Here is a 19,061-nt window from a genome sequence, read left to right on the forward strand (position 1 = left end):
GGCTGAGAGTCACCTGGAGGAAGGGTGAACAGGAGCCCAGTGTGTGGGGAGTAAGGAGCCAGCCTGCATTTATAGGGCTGTCATGAGAAGGAACAGAAACATGTTCTGTAGTTAGAGAGGGCATGCACTAATGGGAACTGGGAGACACTGTTGCCCCAATATCCCTTTGATGTTCCTCTGTTCTCACAGCTGCCATCATGATGTTGTTCTGTGTGATCAGTGACAGCCCTGCCTTCCAGTTGATAATGATAATTATTCTTGTTTGTTTATTTGTTTTATTTGCCTGCTTGTTTTCTAAACAAAGAGAAAGAGAGAAGGCATCAAGTTAGAGTGGCTTCTGGAGGACAGTCCATTGGGCACAGTAACTATGAGACATGCAGAATTTGATGATGTCTCTAACAGAATCTGTGTTGGATATGATGTTTTAAATTTCAGTTTTATTTTAAACATTTTCCTGAGAATCACGTACATGAACAACACTGCATATACTCTGCTTCTGGTCCTCTTCCTCCCTCCCAGTTCCTCCCACATCCCTTCCCAAACTCACTACCACTTCTTTAGTTATAATTATTATGTATATATCCATGGGCAAGAATTAAAATACATACAAATACATACATGCATGTATAACAGCCTCCACATAATATTGCTTATATGTCTGTGTGTCCAGGACTAACCACTTAGGATTTAGGCCAACAACTGACAATAGGACCTTATGAAACAAAAATCCTTCCCCTATAGCCAATAAAAATAGTAATCAGTCCAATAAAGAGGAAGGTCAGAGTGTGGGAATTCCCCTTTGCAAGCTATACATCTGATAAGGGTTATTATCCAGCATAAACAAAATTAAAATGATAAAATAAAACAGTTAAGAAAACCACCCAGTTGGAAAATGAGCTATGGATCTGAACAGAGAGCTCAGAAAAAAAGAAAATTAAAATGCCTCAAATGAAATCAGGAATGTTCAGGATGGTATGACTGTGCAAGCCCAAATCAGACCAGATTCCAGCATGAACTTGGGAGTGGGGTATAAAAATCCCACCCCTAGTAATTAGCCTGTTCTTAGCTAATTAGAAAGAGGAATGGCTCTTTCTGATTGTAACCCCTGATAAATTGGTCATGTGAAAAATCTCACATCTAAAAACATATGGGCAGCACAAATTGCTCTAGATAAATCTTTTTTTAAAAAGATATGAACTTGGGTAGGTAAGGAAGGGAGTAGATCTGGGAAGAGTTTGGGGAGAGATAAGTATTACCCCAACAGATTAATAGGTTGTTGGAAATTTCAAAGAGCTAATAAAAAAGTTAAGAAGTATATCTAAGTGTTCAACATTATTAACAGTTAGAGAAATGCACATTGAAAGTACTCAGAAGTGTCATCTAAACCCAGTCAGAACAGGTAAGATCAAGAAAACAACTAACAACACATGTGAGTGAGGATGTAGGGAAAGGGGAGCCCTCATTCACTCCTGGTGGGATTGCAAGATTGCAAATTGGTGCAGGAACTATGGAAATCAGGGTGCAGACTTCTCAAAGACTATAAGGAACTCTCCACATGGCATAGCTGAAACACTCCTTGGAAAATGCCCAAAGAACTCAACATCTTACTCCACAGATACTTGCTCAGTCATGTTCATTGCTGCTGTGTTCACAATAGCTAGAAAGTGGAAACAACCTCAATGTCCTCCAATAGAAGAATGGATCCTGGAAATGTGGGACATAGTTCTGAAGGTGAGTCCCATCTAAAGGACAGTAGAGTTGACAGACAGGAGAAGTAAGTAGAGCAGAATCACTAAATGTGACTTTGTATCTAAACTTCTGTTTATCGTTGATATGTCTACTAAATGTAACCCAGATTTCTTTTATAAGGGATTCATTGCAGATTCTGCTAGATAGCTTTGAAGAGTCCTGACTAAGCCACATAGAAAGCATGGAAAAATATTAAAAAACTGATTCTTGTTCTGCAAGGAAATTTATTGGAGAAGGAAAAACAATGGAGGCTGAGTACAGGGTAATGACAGATCTAGAAGTCTTAGAACACATGGTGATCTTGTCTCTTGTCTTAGCAGCAACAGAATATGGAGTGTACAAGACCTTCATTGCAGGTCTCATGCCCTACCCCAAATCTACCCATTCTCCTGTGAGGTCAGCGGCTTCCTGAGACACAGAATATACCAGTTCCAAAAGTAGCTCCCTGAGACACAGACACAAAAAGCACAGATTGGACCAAGAAGAGCTCACTCAGACACATGCACCTTTTATAGCTATTGTAGGAAGAGATGGGTGACTCCAGTGCAAAAATACATACAACAACATAAAAAACAATCATAAAAAACAATATGGCATCACCAGAAACTAGCAGTACTACAACAGCAAGACCTGAACATCACAACAAAACTAAACAGAAGAAAGTGACCTTGCAAATAGCTTTATGAGGATGATAGAGGCCTTTAAAGAGGAAAGGAAAAGTTCCCTTAAAGAATTTAGAAATTTAGAATTGAGAAAAAGACAAACAAAAAAATGGAGAAATCAATAAATCACGTAAAGGCAAAAAACCATGAAAAAGTAATTAAACAGGTGAAGGAAACAGTGTAAGATCTGAATATTGAAATGGAAACAATGAAGAAGACACACACAGAGGGAATGATGGAAATAGAAAATCTGAGTAAATGAACAAGAAGTACAGATGCAAGCATAACCAGGAGAATACAAGGGATGGAAGAGAGAATCTCTAGTGTAGAGAATACAATAGAGAAAATAGATTGGTCAGTCAAAGAAAACACCAAGGCCAAAAATGTCATAAAATAAAACATCCAGGAAATCTGGGACACCATGAAAAGGCCAAATCTAGGAATAATAGGGAAAGAAGAAGGAGAAGAATACCAACTCAGAGGCACAGAAAATATATTCAACAAAACCATAGAAGAAAACTTTTCCAACTTAAAGAAGGAAATACCTATGAAGACACAAGAAGCCTAGAAAACATTAAACAGACAGGACCCCTCCCCCCCAAAAAAGTCCCCTTGCATCATAATAATTAAAACACTAAACATAAAGAATAAGGAAAGACTATTAATAGCAGTAAAGGAAAAAGACCAAGTGACTTATAAAGGGAGAACCATCAGAATAAAACTTGACTTCTCAATGGAGACTGATATCCAGAAGGAACTGGACAGATGTAATGCAGAAACTAAGAGACCATGGATGCCATCCCAGACTACTATACCCAGCAAAATTTTCAATCACCATAGACAGAATGAACAAGACATTCCAAACAAAACCAAATTTAAACAATACCTATCCACAAATGTAGACCTACAGAAAACACTAGAAGGAAAACTGTAACCTAAGGAAATCAGATGCACCCAAAAAAAAAAAAAAAAAACAGACAATAGAAAACTCCACAGCACCAAATCCCAAAGAAGGGAAATACACACACTACTACTACCAAAAGAAAACAGGAATTAACAATCACTGGTTATTAATATCCCCTATTATCAATGGACTCAATTCACCTATAAAAAGACAAAGGCTAACAGAATGGCTATGAAAACAGGATCCATTCTTCTGCTACATACAAGAAACACACCTCAACTTCAAAGACAGACACTATATTAGAGTAAAAGGCTGGGGAAAGACTTTCCAATCAGATGGAGTTAAGAAGCAAGCTGGTGTAGCTATTCTAATATCTAGACTTCAAACTAAAATCAATCAAAAGAGATCAAGAAGGATATTACATACTCATCACAGGAAAAATCCACCAAAATGAAGTTTCAATTTTGAACCTTTATGCCCCAAACATAAGGGCACCCACATATGTAAAAGAAACACTACTAAAGTGTAAATCACATCAAACCCCACACATTAATAGTGGGAGAATTTAGCTGGGCAACAGTGGCTCACACCTTTAATCCCAGCACTCAAAAGGTAGAGCCAGGTAGATCTCTGTGAGTTCAAGGCCAGCATGGTCTAAAGAGCTAGATCCAGGACAGACACCAAAACTTCATGGAGAAATCCTGTCTCGATACAACAACAACAACAAAAATAGTGGAAGACTTCAATACCCCACTCTCACCAATGGACAGATCTGCCAGATAGAAACTTAACAGAGAAATAAGGGATCTATCAGATGTTATATCTCAAATGCACTTAATAGATTTCTACAGAACATTCCACCCTAAGAAAAAACAATATACCTTCTTCTTAGGACCCCATGGAGCATTCTCTAAAATTGACCACATACTCGGTCACAAAGCAAATCTCAACATATACAAAAAAATTGGAATAACTTCCTGTATTCTATCAGACCACCATGGCTTAAAGTTAGATTTCAACAACAACAAAAATTACAGAAAGCCTACAATCTCATGGAAACTGAATAGTGCTCAACTGAATCACCAATGGTTCAAGGAAGAATAAAGAAAGAAATTAAAGACTTCCTGGAATTCAAAGAAAAGGAATGTATTACATACCCAAACTTATGGGACACTATGAAAGCAGTGCTAAGAGGAAAATTCATAGCACTAAATGCCCATAAAGAACCTGGAGAAATCTCACACTAGTGACTTAGCAGCACACCTAAAAGCTCAAAAGAACAAAAATCAAAGTCACCCAGGAGGAACAGACGCAAGGAAATAATCAAACTGAGAGCTGAAATCAATAAAATAGAAACAAAGAGAACAATACAAAGAATCAATGAAACAAAGTTGGTTCTTTGAGAAAATCAATGAGATAGAAAAGCTCTTATCCAGACTAATCAAAATGCAGAGAGATTATCCAAATTAACAAAATCAGAAATGAAAAGGGAGATATAACAACAGACAACAAGGAAATCTAGAGAATCATCAGGTCATACTTCAAATACTTGTACTCCACAAAATTTGGACATCTAAAAGAAATGGGCAATTTTTCTGGATAGGTACCACACACCAAAGTTAAATCAAGACCAGATAAACTATTTAAATAGACCAATAACCCCCAAGGAAATAGTAATTGAAAGTCTCCCAACCAAAAAAAAAAAAAAAAAAAAAAAGCCCAGGACCAGATGGTTTCAGTGCAGAATTCCAGATCAAAGAAGAGTTAATATCAATACTCTTAAAACTGTTCCACACAATAGAAACAGAAGGAATGTTAACAAACTCCTTTTATGAGATTACAGGTACTCTGATTCCCAAGCCACACAAAGATGCAACAAAGAGAACTACAGACCAATCTCCCTCATGAACATTGATGCAAAAATATTCAATAAAATATTGGCAAACTGACTCCAAGAACACATCAAAAAAATTATCCTCCATGATCAAGTAGGCTTCATCCAAGAGATGCAAGGATGGTCCAACATATGAAAATCTGTCAATGTAATACACTATATAAACAAACTGAAAGAAAAAAAACCACATCATCATTTCATTAGATGGTGAAAAGGCCTTTGACAAAACCTAACCCCCCTTCACGATAAAGGTCTTGGAGAGATCAGAAATACAAGGAACCTACCTAAACATAATAAAGGCAATTTACAGCAAGCTGACAGCCAACATCAAAATAAATGGAGAGAAACTCAAAGCAATTCCACTAAAATAAAGAAAGAGACAAGGCTCTCTACCTCCCCCCCCCCTTATTTATTCAATATAGTACTTGAAGTTCTAGCTAGAGCAACAAGACAACAAAAGGAGATCAAGGGGATACAAATTGGAAAGGAAGAAATCAAACTTTCAATATTTGTAGATGATATGATAGTACACATAAGTGACCTCAGACATATTTTATAAGGGATTCATTGCAGATTCTACTAGACAGCTCAGAGGAGTCCTGACTAAGCCACATAGAAGGCATCAAAGAAGCATAAAAACAGATTCTTTTTCTGCAAGGAAATTTATTGGAGAAGGAAAAACAATTGAGGCAAAGTACAAGGGTAGTGACAGATGATGAGGTCTCAGAGCACATGGTGATCTTGTCTCTGGTCTCAGCGGCAGCAGAATACAGAGCGTAGTGGTCCTTGGTAGCAGGAACCAGAGACTTGTTCAGAACGTTTGCAGCCCTTTTTTCTGCAGTGGCATGTCACCTTCCTTGTGGCTGAGGAAACAAAGAACATCAGGCATTAAGTAAGGTAGCCAACAGTATGCAATAGTGTAAAAAACTATGAAGATGCATGATAGATGGTACAGAATAGGTTTGTTTGTATTGGTGACATCACACCCAGCACTATGATCAACTCCAAACACTGGATACACTGAACAAGTGTTGATCACATGCACAACTTGACAGGCATTTCACTTTCCTTCACCTTTTTGTGTCTTCTTGAACCAACACATTCACACACTGGCATTTGAGTCTTAAATCTATTATTTTATACAAAGCAGATTTTTTTTTTCTATACCAAAATTATCAAATGAATAGATAAAGGGCTAATCAATTGATTCTATATTTTAAAATTATTCTGCAGATAGATTTTTAGATAAAAAATTTAAAAAGAAAGAAAATGAATTACACTTTTCGAATCTTATTCTTACTTCTATGAATAAGATGGGGAAGATCCTAGAGGATCAGCAGAGATACTTACCTGAATCACACAGCTCTGGACAGGATTCCAGGACACATCTTTACCTGTCTCTCAGGAAACTCCAACCCTCTATCATAGTGGGCACCACCTCTCACCTGCTTCTTGAAGAGCAGAGCCTTCTGGGCCTCCAAAGGAGATGGACACATCCTGGTCCTCTACTCCTAGCTGTTCTTCATTTTTATCCCCCTCAGTCGCTTCTGGGAAAGCATCAACCTGGGTCAGAAAGACCAGCAGGACGAGGGCAGAGAGGAAGACAAGTGTCTTCATGGCTGAGAGTCACCTGGAGGAAGGGTGAGCAGGAGCCTAGTGTGTGGGGAGTGAGGAGCCAGCCTGCATTTATAGGGCTGTCATGAGAAGGAAGAGAGACCAGCCCTGTTGTTAGAGAGGGCATGCACTGATGGGAACTGGGAGAGATGGTTGCCCTCCAGATCCCTTTGATGTTCCTCTGTTCTCACAGCTGTCATCACGATGTTGTTCTGTGTGTTCAATGACAGCACTCCCTTTTAGCTGATAATGATGAAGGGTCCATACTATCTTCCCCTGTTTCCCATCTGCTTGAGTATTTAACTTTCTGTGGTTAGGAAAGAAAAGAGGCAGGCATTTTATAAGTTAGTAAACTCATGGAACAAGGGTTTTTGTGTTCTGAAGTTGGAGCCTCATGTTCTCAGAAAGTGTGGACCCTGGACCAGACCTGAATACCTGTGGCTTGAACAGTCAGTTCTTTGAGTGGTGCTGTGGTATTATCACCCTCATGAGGAAGACTTTGTGAATTTCTTTCTCGTGGCCATTACACAGAAAGTTTGATGGCTCTGTTGAATTGATCTCAAGAGGAGATGACGGACAGAGTTGGTCATAATGGAGCCAGAGCAGGTTGTTCTGAAGAAGCCTGTGTGACCAGCACACATTTCATGAGTGCATTCCAGGTGCCTCTTCACACTATGGGAGCCAACAAATGATGTGCTGTGGCTCATGTCTCAGATTCTCATTTTATTTTATATATTAGAAATTGTAATATTACCTAAAAGAAATAACATTCAAAATATAGAGATGGTGATGTGTTTCATCCCAATCCCAAGAAGTGCTTCTACTCCAAGAACTCACTGTCATTTATATATAAACACTGTTCTGTCCATATTTTTATCCATTTTCCCTCACTATGTATATGCCAAAAGATACAGAACCTTTTCCTAATTTCAGTCAGCATATAATGTCCCAGTGTTATAAGTGCTATCTCATTCATATTTCCATGTTGATAAATACTGTTCAATTGTTAAAATAATTTTAGTCACAGCTATGTGCAATGACTAGCAAAGCAGTAAGAATACTATTTTATAAGCACATATTTAAATATTTTACATATATATATATATATTTCATATTGCCTAATGGGATTGCCTATCAGTCAAAAAGCATGTCTTATACTTCAGACACATCACTCACTGTCTTCTTGGTCTTCACAGAGTTGGCCTTACTAGCACTCGCTAAGTTTTCAAACCCAAAAGACCACCATGCTCATTTGAATGATTTATTTTATTGTGTTTTCATTTTCCATTCTTCCTGCCTATTTTCAGCACAGAATTTGTCATTTATGTCCCAGAGTATTTCAAACCATTAAAATATAATCTTTAAGAAGAATGCCCCCTTTAAGTAAGGCAATCAAGTTTTGAATTGCACCATAGTTTCCCTTTTCTTGTTACTTTATATTCTCTCTCTTTTTTCTTTCCAAATCCTGGTGGCAGCTGCTTTCTCACTTGAGGAAAGACATCTGCTCATGTGGACACCAGAGAAGGTAGAGAACAGAATCCTCCATCTGCGAAGTCATCCTGCTTCTGGATTTGCTGAGCCTTGTGGGGAAAAAGATCTTTACTTTGTGAGTTTACACTCTGCTGGAGATTTTATGATCTTTGTGGAAGTTGATACCCGTACTATGATGCTTTTCTCATATTTTCTGGTCCCAATCTAATAGGTAAAATTGTTATTTTAGTATCATACTTGTTAAAGTCAAAGAAGTTAAGTATAACTATAGAAGAGTGAGATATCACGTCTCCCTTGAGGATGGATGAGACTTGGATGATCTGAGAAGTGAAGTGTATTAGAAATGATAATGGTGGTGGGAAGAAGAAAGACAGGGAAAGTCCAACAGAGTAATGTGCAGATATTTCTGGCCAGAAGACCGTGATGTTAGTATGATTAATGGAAAGTAAGCTGAGCTTCACATTAGGCTGAGGAGTTTCCTAAGACCATGAGGACAAACCTCCCTGTTCTAAAGATGAGTGTTCAGGAACCAGTGAATTCTAGTAGAATTTTAATTCTGAAATCTATACAGGACTTCTGATTCCAGTCCCAGTTTACACACTTTTCCCTGTTTCCATGCTCTAGAAGGAGTCCAGAGTCACAGTAGGAAGATATAACTTGAGCCTGCCCCAGAGTTGGCTGGTATGAGCCAGTAAGCATGTCTTGTCCATTAGAAATTTCTGTGATGAGTGGGGTATTTTGAAAGATCGTGGGTGGTTTTTTTTTTTTTTTTAATGATACCAAAGGTTGCTTACTGGAATTTCTTCAGACATTCATTGTAGTGATAAGTGATGGCATCTGGCCCAGTTGGTGGACATGTTGACAATGCTATGTTGATGGAGATGTGAATCTAATAGGGACATGCTTTCTGAGCATCAAAAACTATAGTAATTCTCAATTAGGATATAAACTGGCAGTTTTTTGATGTTTGCCCAAGGCCAAATCAAGTTATCTGTTTAGATTCTTTAGGATTAGGCTAAACTAGGGGACCCATCTGTGGGACAAAGTATGTTTTCTGTATCTGAACCCCAGGGGTGTAACACCCTTTTTTTTCTGATCACCAACCAGCTCCCAAATCATAACATAGAGACTTTTTATTATTGATGAATGCTCAGCCTAGCTTATGCTTCTTTCTGGCTAGCATTTTTAACTTACATTAACATGTTTCTCTTTATCTATCTTTTGCCTCAGGGCTGTTTTCCTTTCTTTACCTTTCTTTCTATATATCCTGCTGAGTCTCTGCTGTCTGGAGGCCTACTGGCTGCCCCAGCATTCTCCTTTCTTTTTCCATTTTCTATCTTGTTCTTCTTTTTTACTCCCCTTGCCTTCATTCTTCTTGAGCTTAGACTTTCCTTCTATTTATTCTCTCTGCCCACCAGCCCCACCTATCCATCTTCTCTGCATTGCTATTGACCATTCAGCTCCTTATTAGACCAATCAGGTGCCTTAGGCAGGCAAAGTGAATCAAATGCAGCACATCTTTACATAATTAAACACACATCCTTACATTGTTAGAAAAATATGGCACAAACAAATGTAATACATCTTATAGTGTTAGTGTAATATTCAGGAACATAAACAATATAACACATTTTGCCTCATTAAAGTAAAATTTAACAACATGGGGGAGTTTGACTCAAGAAAATTTGTTTTACATTTATTTACCTATTGTATGTGTAGAGAAAATTCATATGCCACAATACATGTGTGGAGGTCAGAGCATAGCTAATGGATCTGTTTGCTCCTTCCCCTGTGTGGATCCTGAGGTTGTTCAAGTGGGATGGTAACATCTCTCCCACTAAGCCATCTTGTTGGCCCTCATTTGTTTAATTTCTATTATAACTGACTTACTTTGTGCATGATTTGTTTCCTTGTCATTTTATCTCTTGATTAGCCTTTTTGTTTATTTTTCCCTCTATTTTTTTCACTACATGAATTCATTGATATTTCTTCTTCAGGTGTCTTGTATTCATTTTCTCTGAATGAGATTGTTTCAGAAGAATATGTGAGCCTATTCCATGAGAGATGCCTTTGTGGTTGAGTCCAGTGTAACTTAAGGCAAACGAAAGAGAGAAGAGGTATATAACTGGGTCAGCAGAAACATTTGAGCTTCTTTTTCTCTCTTTGTATCTGGACTCTGTGTTCCTCTTTGCAATGGCTACTAACTGGAGTCTGGTTTTGATTAAAACAGTTCATTTAAGAGGCAGACACTTACTTTTCAAAGACTCTTCATTAAGCTCACAGCATTATGGGTAAATACTATGTAATTTCCCGATTCAAAGTGAGCAGTACTTTTTTTTCCCCATTCTTGATACACAGAATGAGCAGCATGAATCACCCTTTTATATAGCCAAAGATTCAGATTCAGTCAAGAGAACTGTAGACTACTCCCATAATGGCAGGACAAGTCTTGGTTAGGCCTGGAGATGCAGAGAGTATAAAGTACTGATTAAAGAAATTACCAATGAGTGACAAATAATCTTGGTAAGATGCTTGAGGTTTAAGATCCAGAATGTTTGTGATATTGGCTTCATGACAGTCAGCAGTATGATGAATTGTCCCAGGTATACTATGAATAGGAATGGTGGACCATGTATAATTTTTTTTATGTATCACTGGAGTTGTGTAGTGATATACCCAGCATTTATGCTTCTAGATATGTAGTCAAAACAATTGTTGTTTTTAGGCTACACGATATATTTTTATGTCTTTTGGTTATACACGTATCCATATAATGATATATATTGAGGTTTTCCTACTTATTATAAAAACACAGAAATAACTAAATTCTACCATTTTGGAAATGATCTCAATTTTTAAAAATGAATTCAGAGATATCATATACCATGAATAATTTAATGCAAGACAAAAATTTGATATTTTTTTTTCATGCACAACATGTGTAAAAATAATCTCACTGTGGAAAAGGTAATAAATAGTTGAGTACAGAAAAGTGTCCTGATGAATACTGGTGGTTTTGTAGAGCACCAGAAACAGAGAATTTCCTAGCATAGCTATGTAGATAAAATTCTAAACAGTCTTAGTAAATAAGTAACACAGAGCCAAATACAGAGGTAATAGCCAAAGGGCTCAGAGAGCCACGACTAACTTATCTTACAATCTTGCTGCTGTCACTTCTCCAGAGAGAGAATCTTCCTGTCTGACTTGTCTTTTTATTGCCTTTCTATTCTGCCTTCTCATTGACTCTAAACCCAACCACATGACTTCCTTGTCACTGCCTGTCTATACAGACCTCCAGGTCTCTATGGTTGGTACTGGGATTAAAGGTTTGTGTCACCACGCTTGGCTGTGGCCTTGACCACACATAGACTGCCTGCCATGTGATTGGATTAAGGGCATGTGCTACCACCGCCTGACTCTGCTTATGGCTTGCTTTGACCTCTGATCTCCAGGCAACTTTATTTACTAACATACAAATAAAACTATATTTCAGCACAAATAAAATATCACCATATGACTGAGGATGAGAAACAGCTTGTAACCCTCTTTACTGTGTAAGTTTTGTTTATTTATTGTGCCTTAATTCTCATTTCCTAGAATTAGAAAGTCCAAGATCTCAGACATGAGCCACAGCACATCAACTGATAGCTCTCAATGTGTGAAGAGGCCCCTGGAATGCACTCATGAGATGTGTGCAGGCCACACTGGCTTCTTCAGAACAACCTGCTCTAGCTTCACTCTAACCAACTCTGTCCCTCATCTCTTCTTGAGCTTGATTCACCAGGGTCAACTTAATTTCTGTATAATGGCCCCAAAGGAAGGGATTCATATAGTCTTCCTTCATGAGGGTAATAATACCCTAGCATCACTCAAAGAGATGATGGTCCAAAGCACAGGTACTCAAGTCTGGTCCAGGGTTCATACTTTCTGACAATAGTAGTCTCCAACTTCAGAACACAAAGCCCCTCGTTTTATGAGCTTATGCACTTGGAATTTGCCTGCCTCTTTTCTTTCCTGACCACAGAAAGGTAAATACTCAAGCAGATGGGAAACAGGAGAAGATAGCAAGGCCCTTCATCATTATCAGCTGGAAGGGAGTGTTGTTAATGAACACACAGACCAACATTGTGATGACAACTGTCTCTTCCTGTTCCCATCAGTGCATGCCCTCTCTAACTACTGGACCTGTCTCTGCACCTTCTCACGACAGCCCTATAAATGTTCCTTACTCCCCATGCACTGGCCTGTTGACAATTCTCTGCATCAATGCCTTTGAATGGCCAATTTTTCCTGTACTTGTTTTTTGCCATAGACCAGTGTGGATAGTCAATAGAGCTCCAGCCACCATTTCTTAGACAGACTATGTCCATTTACTATTTAGTAAAAATTAATGGTCATATGTGTAAATTATGGCTTAAAATACCTGATAATTAGCTATATTTCATCTATTTATAGATAAGAGATTAAGGCCTCTCATTGTCTCAAAGGTAGTGATGTTTAAAGCATATAGCCATACAAGATGGTCAGTGAGTTGTTGGGTTCTGGGTACAGAACACACATGTTACCAACATTGAGAATAACTAGTTCTATAACATGCTGAAAATTAATATGCAACAGCCATGTTGCTTAGTCTTCAATGACTTTGAGTGAGAGGTGTAAACTATCTAAGTTGCTATTTAAACTCAAATACGAAACTGCTTAATGAAATCCTTGACAGGGTCACAACAGATCTATACATATACAGTTAGCCTTCACTCTACACACACACTCAGCTCACACTCTCTAGTCCTGAGGTGACTCTGAACCTCTTCACTACTATTTTCCTGCTAGTCTTCAATGGCCCAGAATGGACAACTCTGAGAAAAGCCTGAGGCATCTCTATGCCAGGAACATCTGGATAGAGAACCATGACGTGATTAAAGAGCAGGAGAATGGCCACAAAAGGATAGGGACAGATATCTAGAGAGGAGAATCTCGATACAGTCTGCATAAAAAATTCTGGAAAGATTATATCTATATCCATATATTGATATCATCTCTTTCTATATATTCATATTATCTATGTCTATAGCTATATATCTTTGTCCTTCTTTAGCTTATTTTATCTCATCTATATGTTCAAGCATGAGACTCAAATAAGTATAGATTTTCTTCTGCCATAAACTTTTGATATGTTTGAAATTTGCTAGCTATAAGTTGGAAAAAGGCAAACTGAGTAATTAAAATTATATTTAAATATTCATTTTAATTGCAGAGCCTATTTCACTCTTCCAATTAGAAGAGATTATAGAAAGTGGAGGTGTGTGTGTGACTGTCTAAAAGCATGTGGGCTGAGGCTGGGATCCAGAAACACCTACAAGGAAAAGCAGTAAGAAAAATACTCACATCCTGGAAAGAACAACAGCTCCTCTGGATATCAATTCCCACCACAGAGTTGTTCAAGCGGCTTGCTCTGTTGTAGCCAGGATAACACACCCACCCAACTCAGCCTGGAGCTTCTCAGATTCTCCACTATTGTGAGGTGGGCCTATTTTTAGTGTCTAATGTTCTCCATGTCTCTAGGTCCAGCATTGGAAGTTTTTTGTTCCAGTTGGTGTGTGTGTGTGTGTGTGTGTTGTGTGTGTGTGTGTGTGTGTGTGTATTCCTGGCTTTCTTGGAACTTGCTCAGAGATAGGGCTAGCCTCAAACTCAGAGAACCATCTGCCTCTGCCTTCCAAATGCTGGGATTAAAGGCTTATGCCACTACTACCAAACTAAGAAACTTTTTTTTTTTAAATAAAAAGGTACCCACCAGAAGATAAGACCTGTATGGGTCACAGGATGAAACTTTTCTCTATGCTGTGTAAGGAAAGCAGGAAAACCATAAATTCCTAATTTACTTATTTATTAAAAGGGGATTTTAATGCAATGTCTGCAATTTACTTTCTTCTCAAAAATTTCTACTATTTCATTGATATTTACTTTGTGTCTTTCTAAAGACCTGGGTTCAAACCTCAGAATCTTACTTCAAAATCTTTTGAGAAAAAATCCTAGCTCAAGTTTTATGGGCCAAAAAAACACTGACTCAGTTTAAATTGTAATTAGCTGAATTTGTATTTTAAGCTGCTGCTGTCTTAGCTCCTATGGTTGGATTTGGAACTGGGACCCAGCTAAAAGTGGGGAGGGCTTCTTTTAAATGCAAAGGCCACAATGAACTCTTGTGGAGTGAGTTTCCTCAGGTGTGAAAGAACATCTGGGGTGTCTTCCTTCCTGGGATTCCTGGTATTGTCTAAGCAGCCTCAGGTTGCTCTGAGGGCTGGCCTCCAGATAGTTTCTTTAGGCATCACATTCTCCACTGGCTCTAGAGCATATGAATCAGTTCATTGAATCCTGTTGATAGAGGTCGATACTGAGCATTTAGGGCTAATATTTTAACAGTTGATTTTCTTTTTATGAAAAGGCATAATTACAGTTTAGTAGCCTATTACATTCCCCCTGGCTCTAGGTGAATGATTTGAATCTTGGAAATTTAATTTTCAGTGTTTATGTAGTATTTGTCTTTGACACTCACAAATGAGCATTAAGATGTATAAAGCAGTAAGAGGAAATAGATATCTGCTTCATTCAGGTAAAATTGTTAACCGTGAGTAAAACATTCAGTCAGATCCCATACTGAATAGTCCTTTTCCAAGTTGTTTTTTTTTTTTTTTTTTTTTTTGTTGTTGTTGTTGTAATATGTACTTGTGATCTGATGAAGGAGTCTGGAGGCCAGCATGGCCAGAGAAAAGGGAAGTGACTCCTTGTGGTAGAAGTGAATTAGCTTTTCCTTCCTTCCTTCCTTCCTTCCTTCCTTCCTTCCTTCCTTCCTTCCTTCCTTCCTTCTTCCTTCCTTTCTTTCTCTCTCTCTCTCTCTCTCTCTCTCTCTCTCTCTCTCTCTCTCTCTCTCTCTCTCTCTCTTTTTCTTTCTTTCTTTCTTCCGTCCTTTCCTTCTTTCTTTCTTTTGAACTAGTTTCCTTTGGACCTAACATTCTAGCCTTTTGTTGAGGATAAGGGTGACATACTCTCTTCAGTAAGTGTTCTTTGCTGAAATTAGGATCTCATTGTCAGGGGCAAAGAAGGTTGGAATGCTGATCAAGGCTGGAGGAAATTTAGGCAATGGGGGTCATTCATCAGAAGCATCAGTGGGACCTGGGAGAATGGAGTCAATAAAGTAGACAGACTAAAGTCTAATGCCATTGACAATTTTATTCAGGGCCCTGACAATTTGTATTCTGGGGTTAAGAAAGGCCACATGAGTAAGTTCTCATGAGTTCAAGCTGTATACAATAACAAGGCACATGTGGCAAAAATGTGTTTTTCCATAGAGGATCCATAAAGGATCATTTAAACATTTAATTGAATAACCACAGCAAGCAGTTAAGGAGTAATCTGAAGTAAACTCCTTCCTACCCTACACTTGGAGGAACCTCAAAATACATTCCAAGAACAATTCTGTTTTTTTTTTTTTTTTTTTTTTTTTTTTTTTTTTTTTTTTTTAAAGAAACTGAGTTCTCAAGACTCTTGTCTTACTTAGTTGGTGTTTTAGTTGGAACAAAAACACTCAAGAGTTCTCCTCCTAGGGCTCCATTCCTGGACTGTGTTCCAACAACTAGGACCTTAGTCTTGTTTGTTCCACTTGCCTTATATTTAAGTACAAAGCTAAGATTGATCAATAACAAGAATTCGAGCCAGTGTTTAAGTCTCTGCGGAGACAAGCACTAGTACTGCCTTCTCTTAAGAAGCTCCCATACTTTAAGCACTAAACTAGAATCCACACTGCAATTGCATGCCAGGGCCAGATGGTGGCACTGCTATCCAGAAGCCCTCACTGGCTTGCATGGATTCTCCAGACAGGAAGGATTGCTCTCTGGAGAGAAGGGTTGAGCATCAATTGATGGTTCTCTGATCCCCAAATACAGTGGTAGCCCCAAGAATGTGTGAATAAATAAATGTATGAGTTAATGTATGAGATACTGAACACCAATGAAGCTGTGTGTCTACAAAAATAAAGCAATGGCCCTGGTCATCACTTCAATTGAGAGAACTTGAGAAACAGATGTGAATCAGATGTGGGTGTTCCCCTCCCCTCCCGCCAGCTGTTAGCCATATAGGGTGGTTAACACATCCATTTCCTACAGCTGTTGTGTGGGAGGTATGGGATTAACACATGCGTACACCTTCACAGTGTTCTTCCCACGGTATTTATCCGCTCCAAAGTTGTAGGCAGGGTAGACGTTCACACCTCTATGAACGAAAGGCAACACAAACAAAAACTGGGTTAACTCCACCTCTTTTACCCTTCGATGAAGGTGGGGGCTGAGAGGTTGCACTGAACAGCTGCTTTCACCTGAAGTAGGAAGGATAGCCACAAGTTAGAATCACACATTTGGTAGTTTCATTGGAGGCACCATCCCAGCTTCGGGCTTCCACAACAGCTACGGGCTCTTCAGGTTTGTCATGAGAACTCAGTAATGGGTGAATAGATATCCATTCTTCCATGTCAGTACTTTTTATCGTTAATTCTTGATGTGGAGAAGTTTGCCATGTATTTGGTTTAATTGGTGAACTGGTGGTAGCAGGCATTGATGGCTGTATAGATCCACTGGTGGAAACACACTGAGGGAAAACAAAGGGGGATGGACATTGTACTGATTTAGAACCCAGAGCTTTGGGTGCCAGAATGACTAGATATGTGATTCACTTTAGCATCCTCAGACGATACCTTCACTTCTCTGCCAGCTGCAGGAACCTGGGGAAGCTTTCCTGATTTTCTAGCAGAATTCCAATCTTGGAACTTCACCATCTACACAAAGTGGAAAGCAGGTCCACATATAAGAGAGATCTACCATCTCTCTGTCCTCTCCAGAAACTCTGCGTGGTTCTGAAGCTCTGGACAACTGCACTTTACTCCTCAGTTTCAGATATCTCCTTAAGGGTTGGCAACCCTACTCAGACTCAGAATGGAGTAGATCCTGGGCAGAAGTCTTGCTCCTCTCTGGCAGGCATCGGGGGTGTCTGGCATTGTTTCTGCTAATGGTGGTCAGTTTATTTCCAAATGGGCCAGACTGGAAGACTGGAGAATCACCATTCTTCTTGTCTGTTCCTATACAAGTTGTCTTCTCTGTCAGTCTGTCACTCAGGGCTTCTATCAATTACCTCCCTGCAAGAGTAGCCATGATTGATCTGACAACTCGTTTTCGAAACATATGCTGTGGAGTCCTCAACAGGAAACCCTCTATGCACAGAGCTATGAGGAGTTCCCATGCAGACACCTACCTCACCAGGGTTTCTTCTCTCTCTGGTAGATGGTCACACCAAGGAAGCATCTATGGATCAGTGGGCTTCATAGAGAGGGACAGAGAGATCAGACAGAAGAGTCACATCTTAGCCCATAATGTGTCAGACTGGCCTTTCAGGATCATGGATCTTGCCTGAATCTTAGAACACAAGAGAATGAGAAGCTTAGAGACAAGCAAATTCAGTTGGTGTTGGTTGTGATCAGCAGTAGAAAGAGTAGCAGAGGCATCTGGGTCCCAGACAACCAGCCTGTGACATAAGAGGACACTGCTGTTACTGGCCTTTTTCAGACATAGTCTTCCTATTTATATACGATGACTGTCCATTGTACTGTCATTCTCTACACACACACCATCATCAACAATCCGTGTTGCTTGGGGAATGGCTCTCTGTCATTTTATTTTGGGGGTTTCTCTACAAAGCTTCACTGTGCAGGAGATATCAGGGTCTCACCCTTTAGGCAACCAGGAGAGCATACACTGCATTATGCCATTGAAAACTTGTATTTCTACATTTCAGGTATGGGAGATGAACTGTTGTCTGGATATTAGAGCGTCAGTCCATAAACAAGGATCAAATCTACAAAATGAATCTTCAGCAGGGGGAAGTTGGGGAGACCCACAGAACTCTTGTGCTGAGTTTGTCTTAAGAGCTCCTACATAGTCATCAAACCATGTTTATAAAGAATAGATTTTTGCTGAGTACATCATCAAGAGGGACGAAGACAAGAAGTGCAGATAGAAACATATATGAGAACACAACAAGCCTTTACCTCTTAAGAAACAGCACATTGCCGTGTTCTAGAGGAGGAAGCATCTATAGTCCAGAACATTTTCCTTGGTCCTTAGTGTGCTAAGGTCAGGTGCTCTTAGAAAGGAGACATGGTTCTCTCTCACATGAGCCTGCATAACAGGTCCATACATCTTGGAAAGTGGCACATTCATCATTCTTGGCTAGAAAATCCCATTTACATTAGACTCTTTTCTTATGTCCTCAGTGAGCCAAGCGTCAGGACGCTCTTAAATGTGGAATGTGCCTCTTTGTCAAACAAGGCTGTTTGGCCACAAATTGTACATATATGAAATGAAGTTTTAGAGGATGTGGCTTATGAAGAATTCATGTGTCTATATGATACATATCATGTAAATATATCCTATGATATATGCAACATAGGACAGAGAGTCTTATGCCTTTTGTTGTAGTCATATTACTATTATTAATAACTCATTTATTCTCCTTTATTGTCATTTTCATTTCTTTTGCCTTTTGAGTTGTTTATGCATTTATATCAGCAACATAGATTATTCAATGTTAAGTCTATATTGGTAAATCTATGTTGATTATTTTATTCTTTAAATGGAAAATATCAGTGCCTAGTGTCTCATAACATACTATTGAATTTATTTCCCCCCTAGTTTTTGTGATATAATGA

The 19,061-nt window shown here is 38.8% G+C and overlaps 1 protein-coding gene across 1 annotated transcript; it reads right to left on the bottom strand.

The window, feature by feature from the left end:
• Positions 1 to 5,852: 5,852 nt before the first annotated feature.
• On the bottom strand, positions 5,853 to 6,853 carry LOC114689198 (alpha-defensin 9-like). The gene is made up of 2 exons (XM_028863583.2): positions 6,655 to 6,853; positions 5,853 to 6,072 (listed from the first exon to the last, which is right to left on the bottom strand). The coding sequence occupies exons 1-2, from the start codon at positions 6,824 to 6,826 to the stop codon at positions 5,963 to 5,965; spliced, it is 282 nt and encodes a 93-aa protein (XP_028719416.1). The 5' UTR covers positions 6,827 to 6,853; the 3' UTR covers positions 5,853 to 5,962.
• Between the last annotated feature and the right edge of the window lie 12,208 nt (positions 6,854 to 19,061).

This window comes from Peromyscus leucopus, chromosome 17, assembly GCF_004664715.2.
Source record: "Peromyscus leucopus breed LL Stock chromosome 17, UCI_PerLeu_2.1, whole genome shotgun sequence".
NCBI classification, from domain to species: Eukaryota; Metazoa; Chordata; class Mammalia; order Rodentia; family Cricetidae; genus Peromyscus; species Peromyscus leucopus.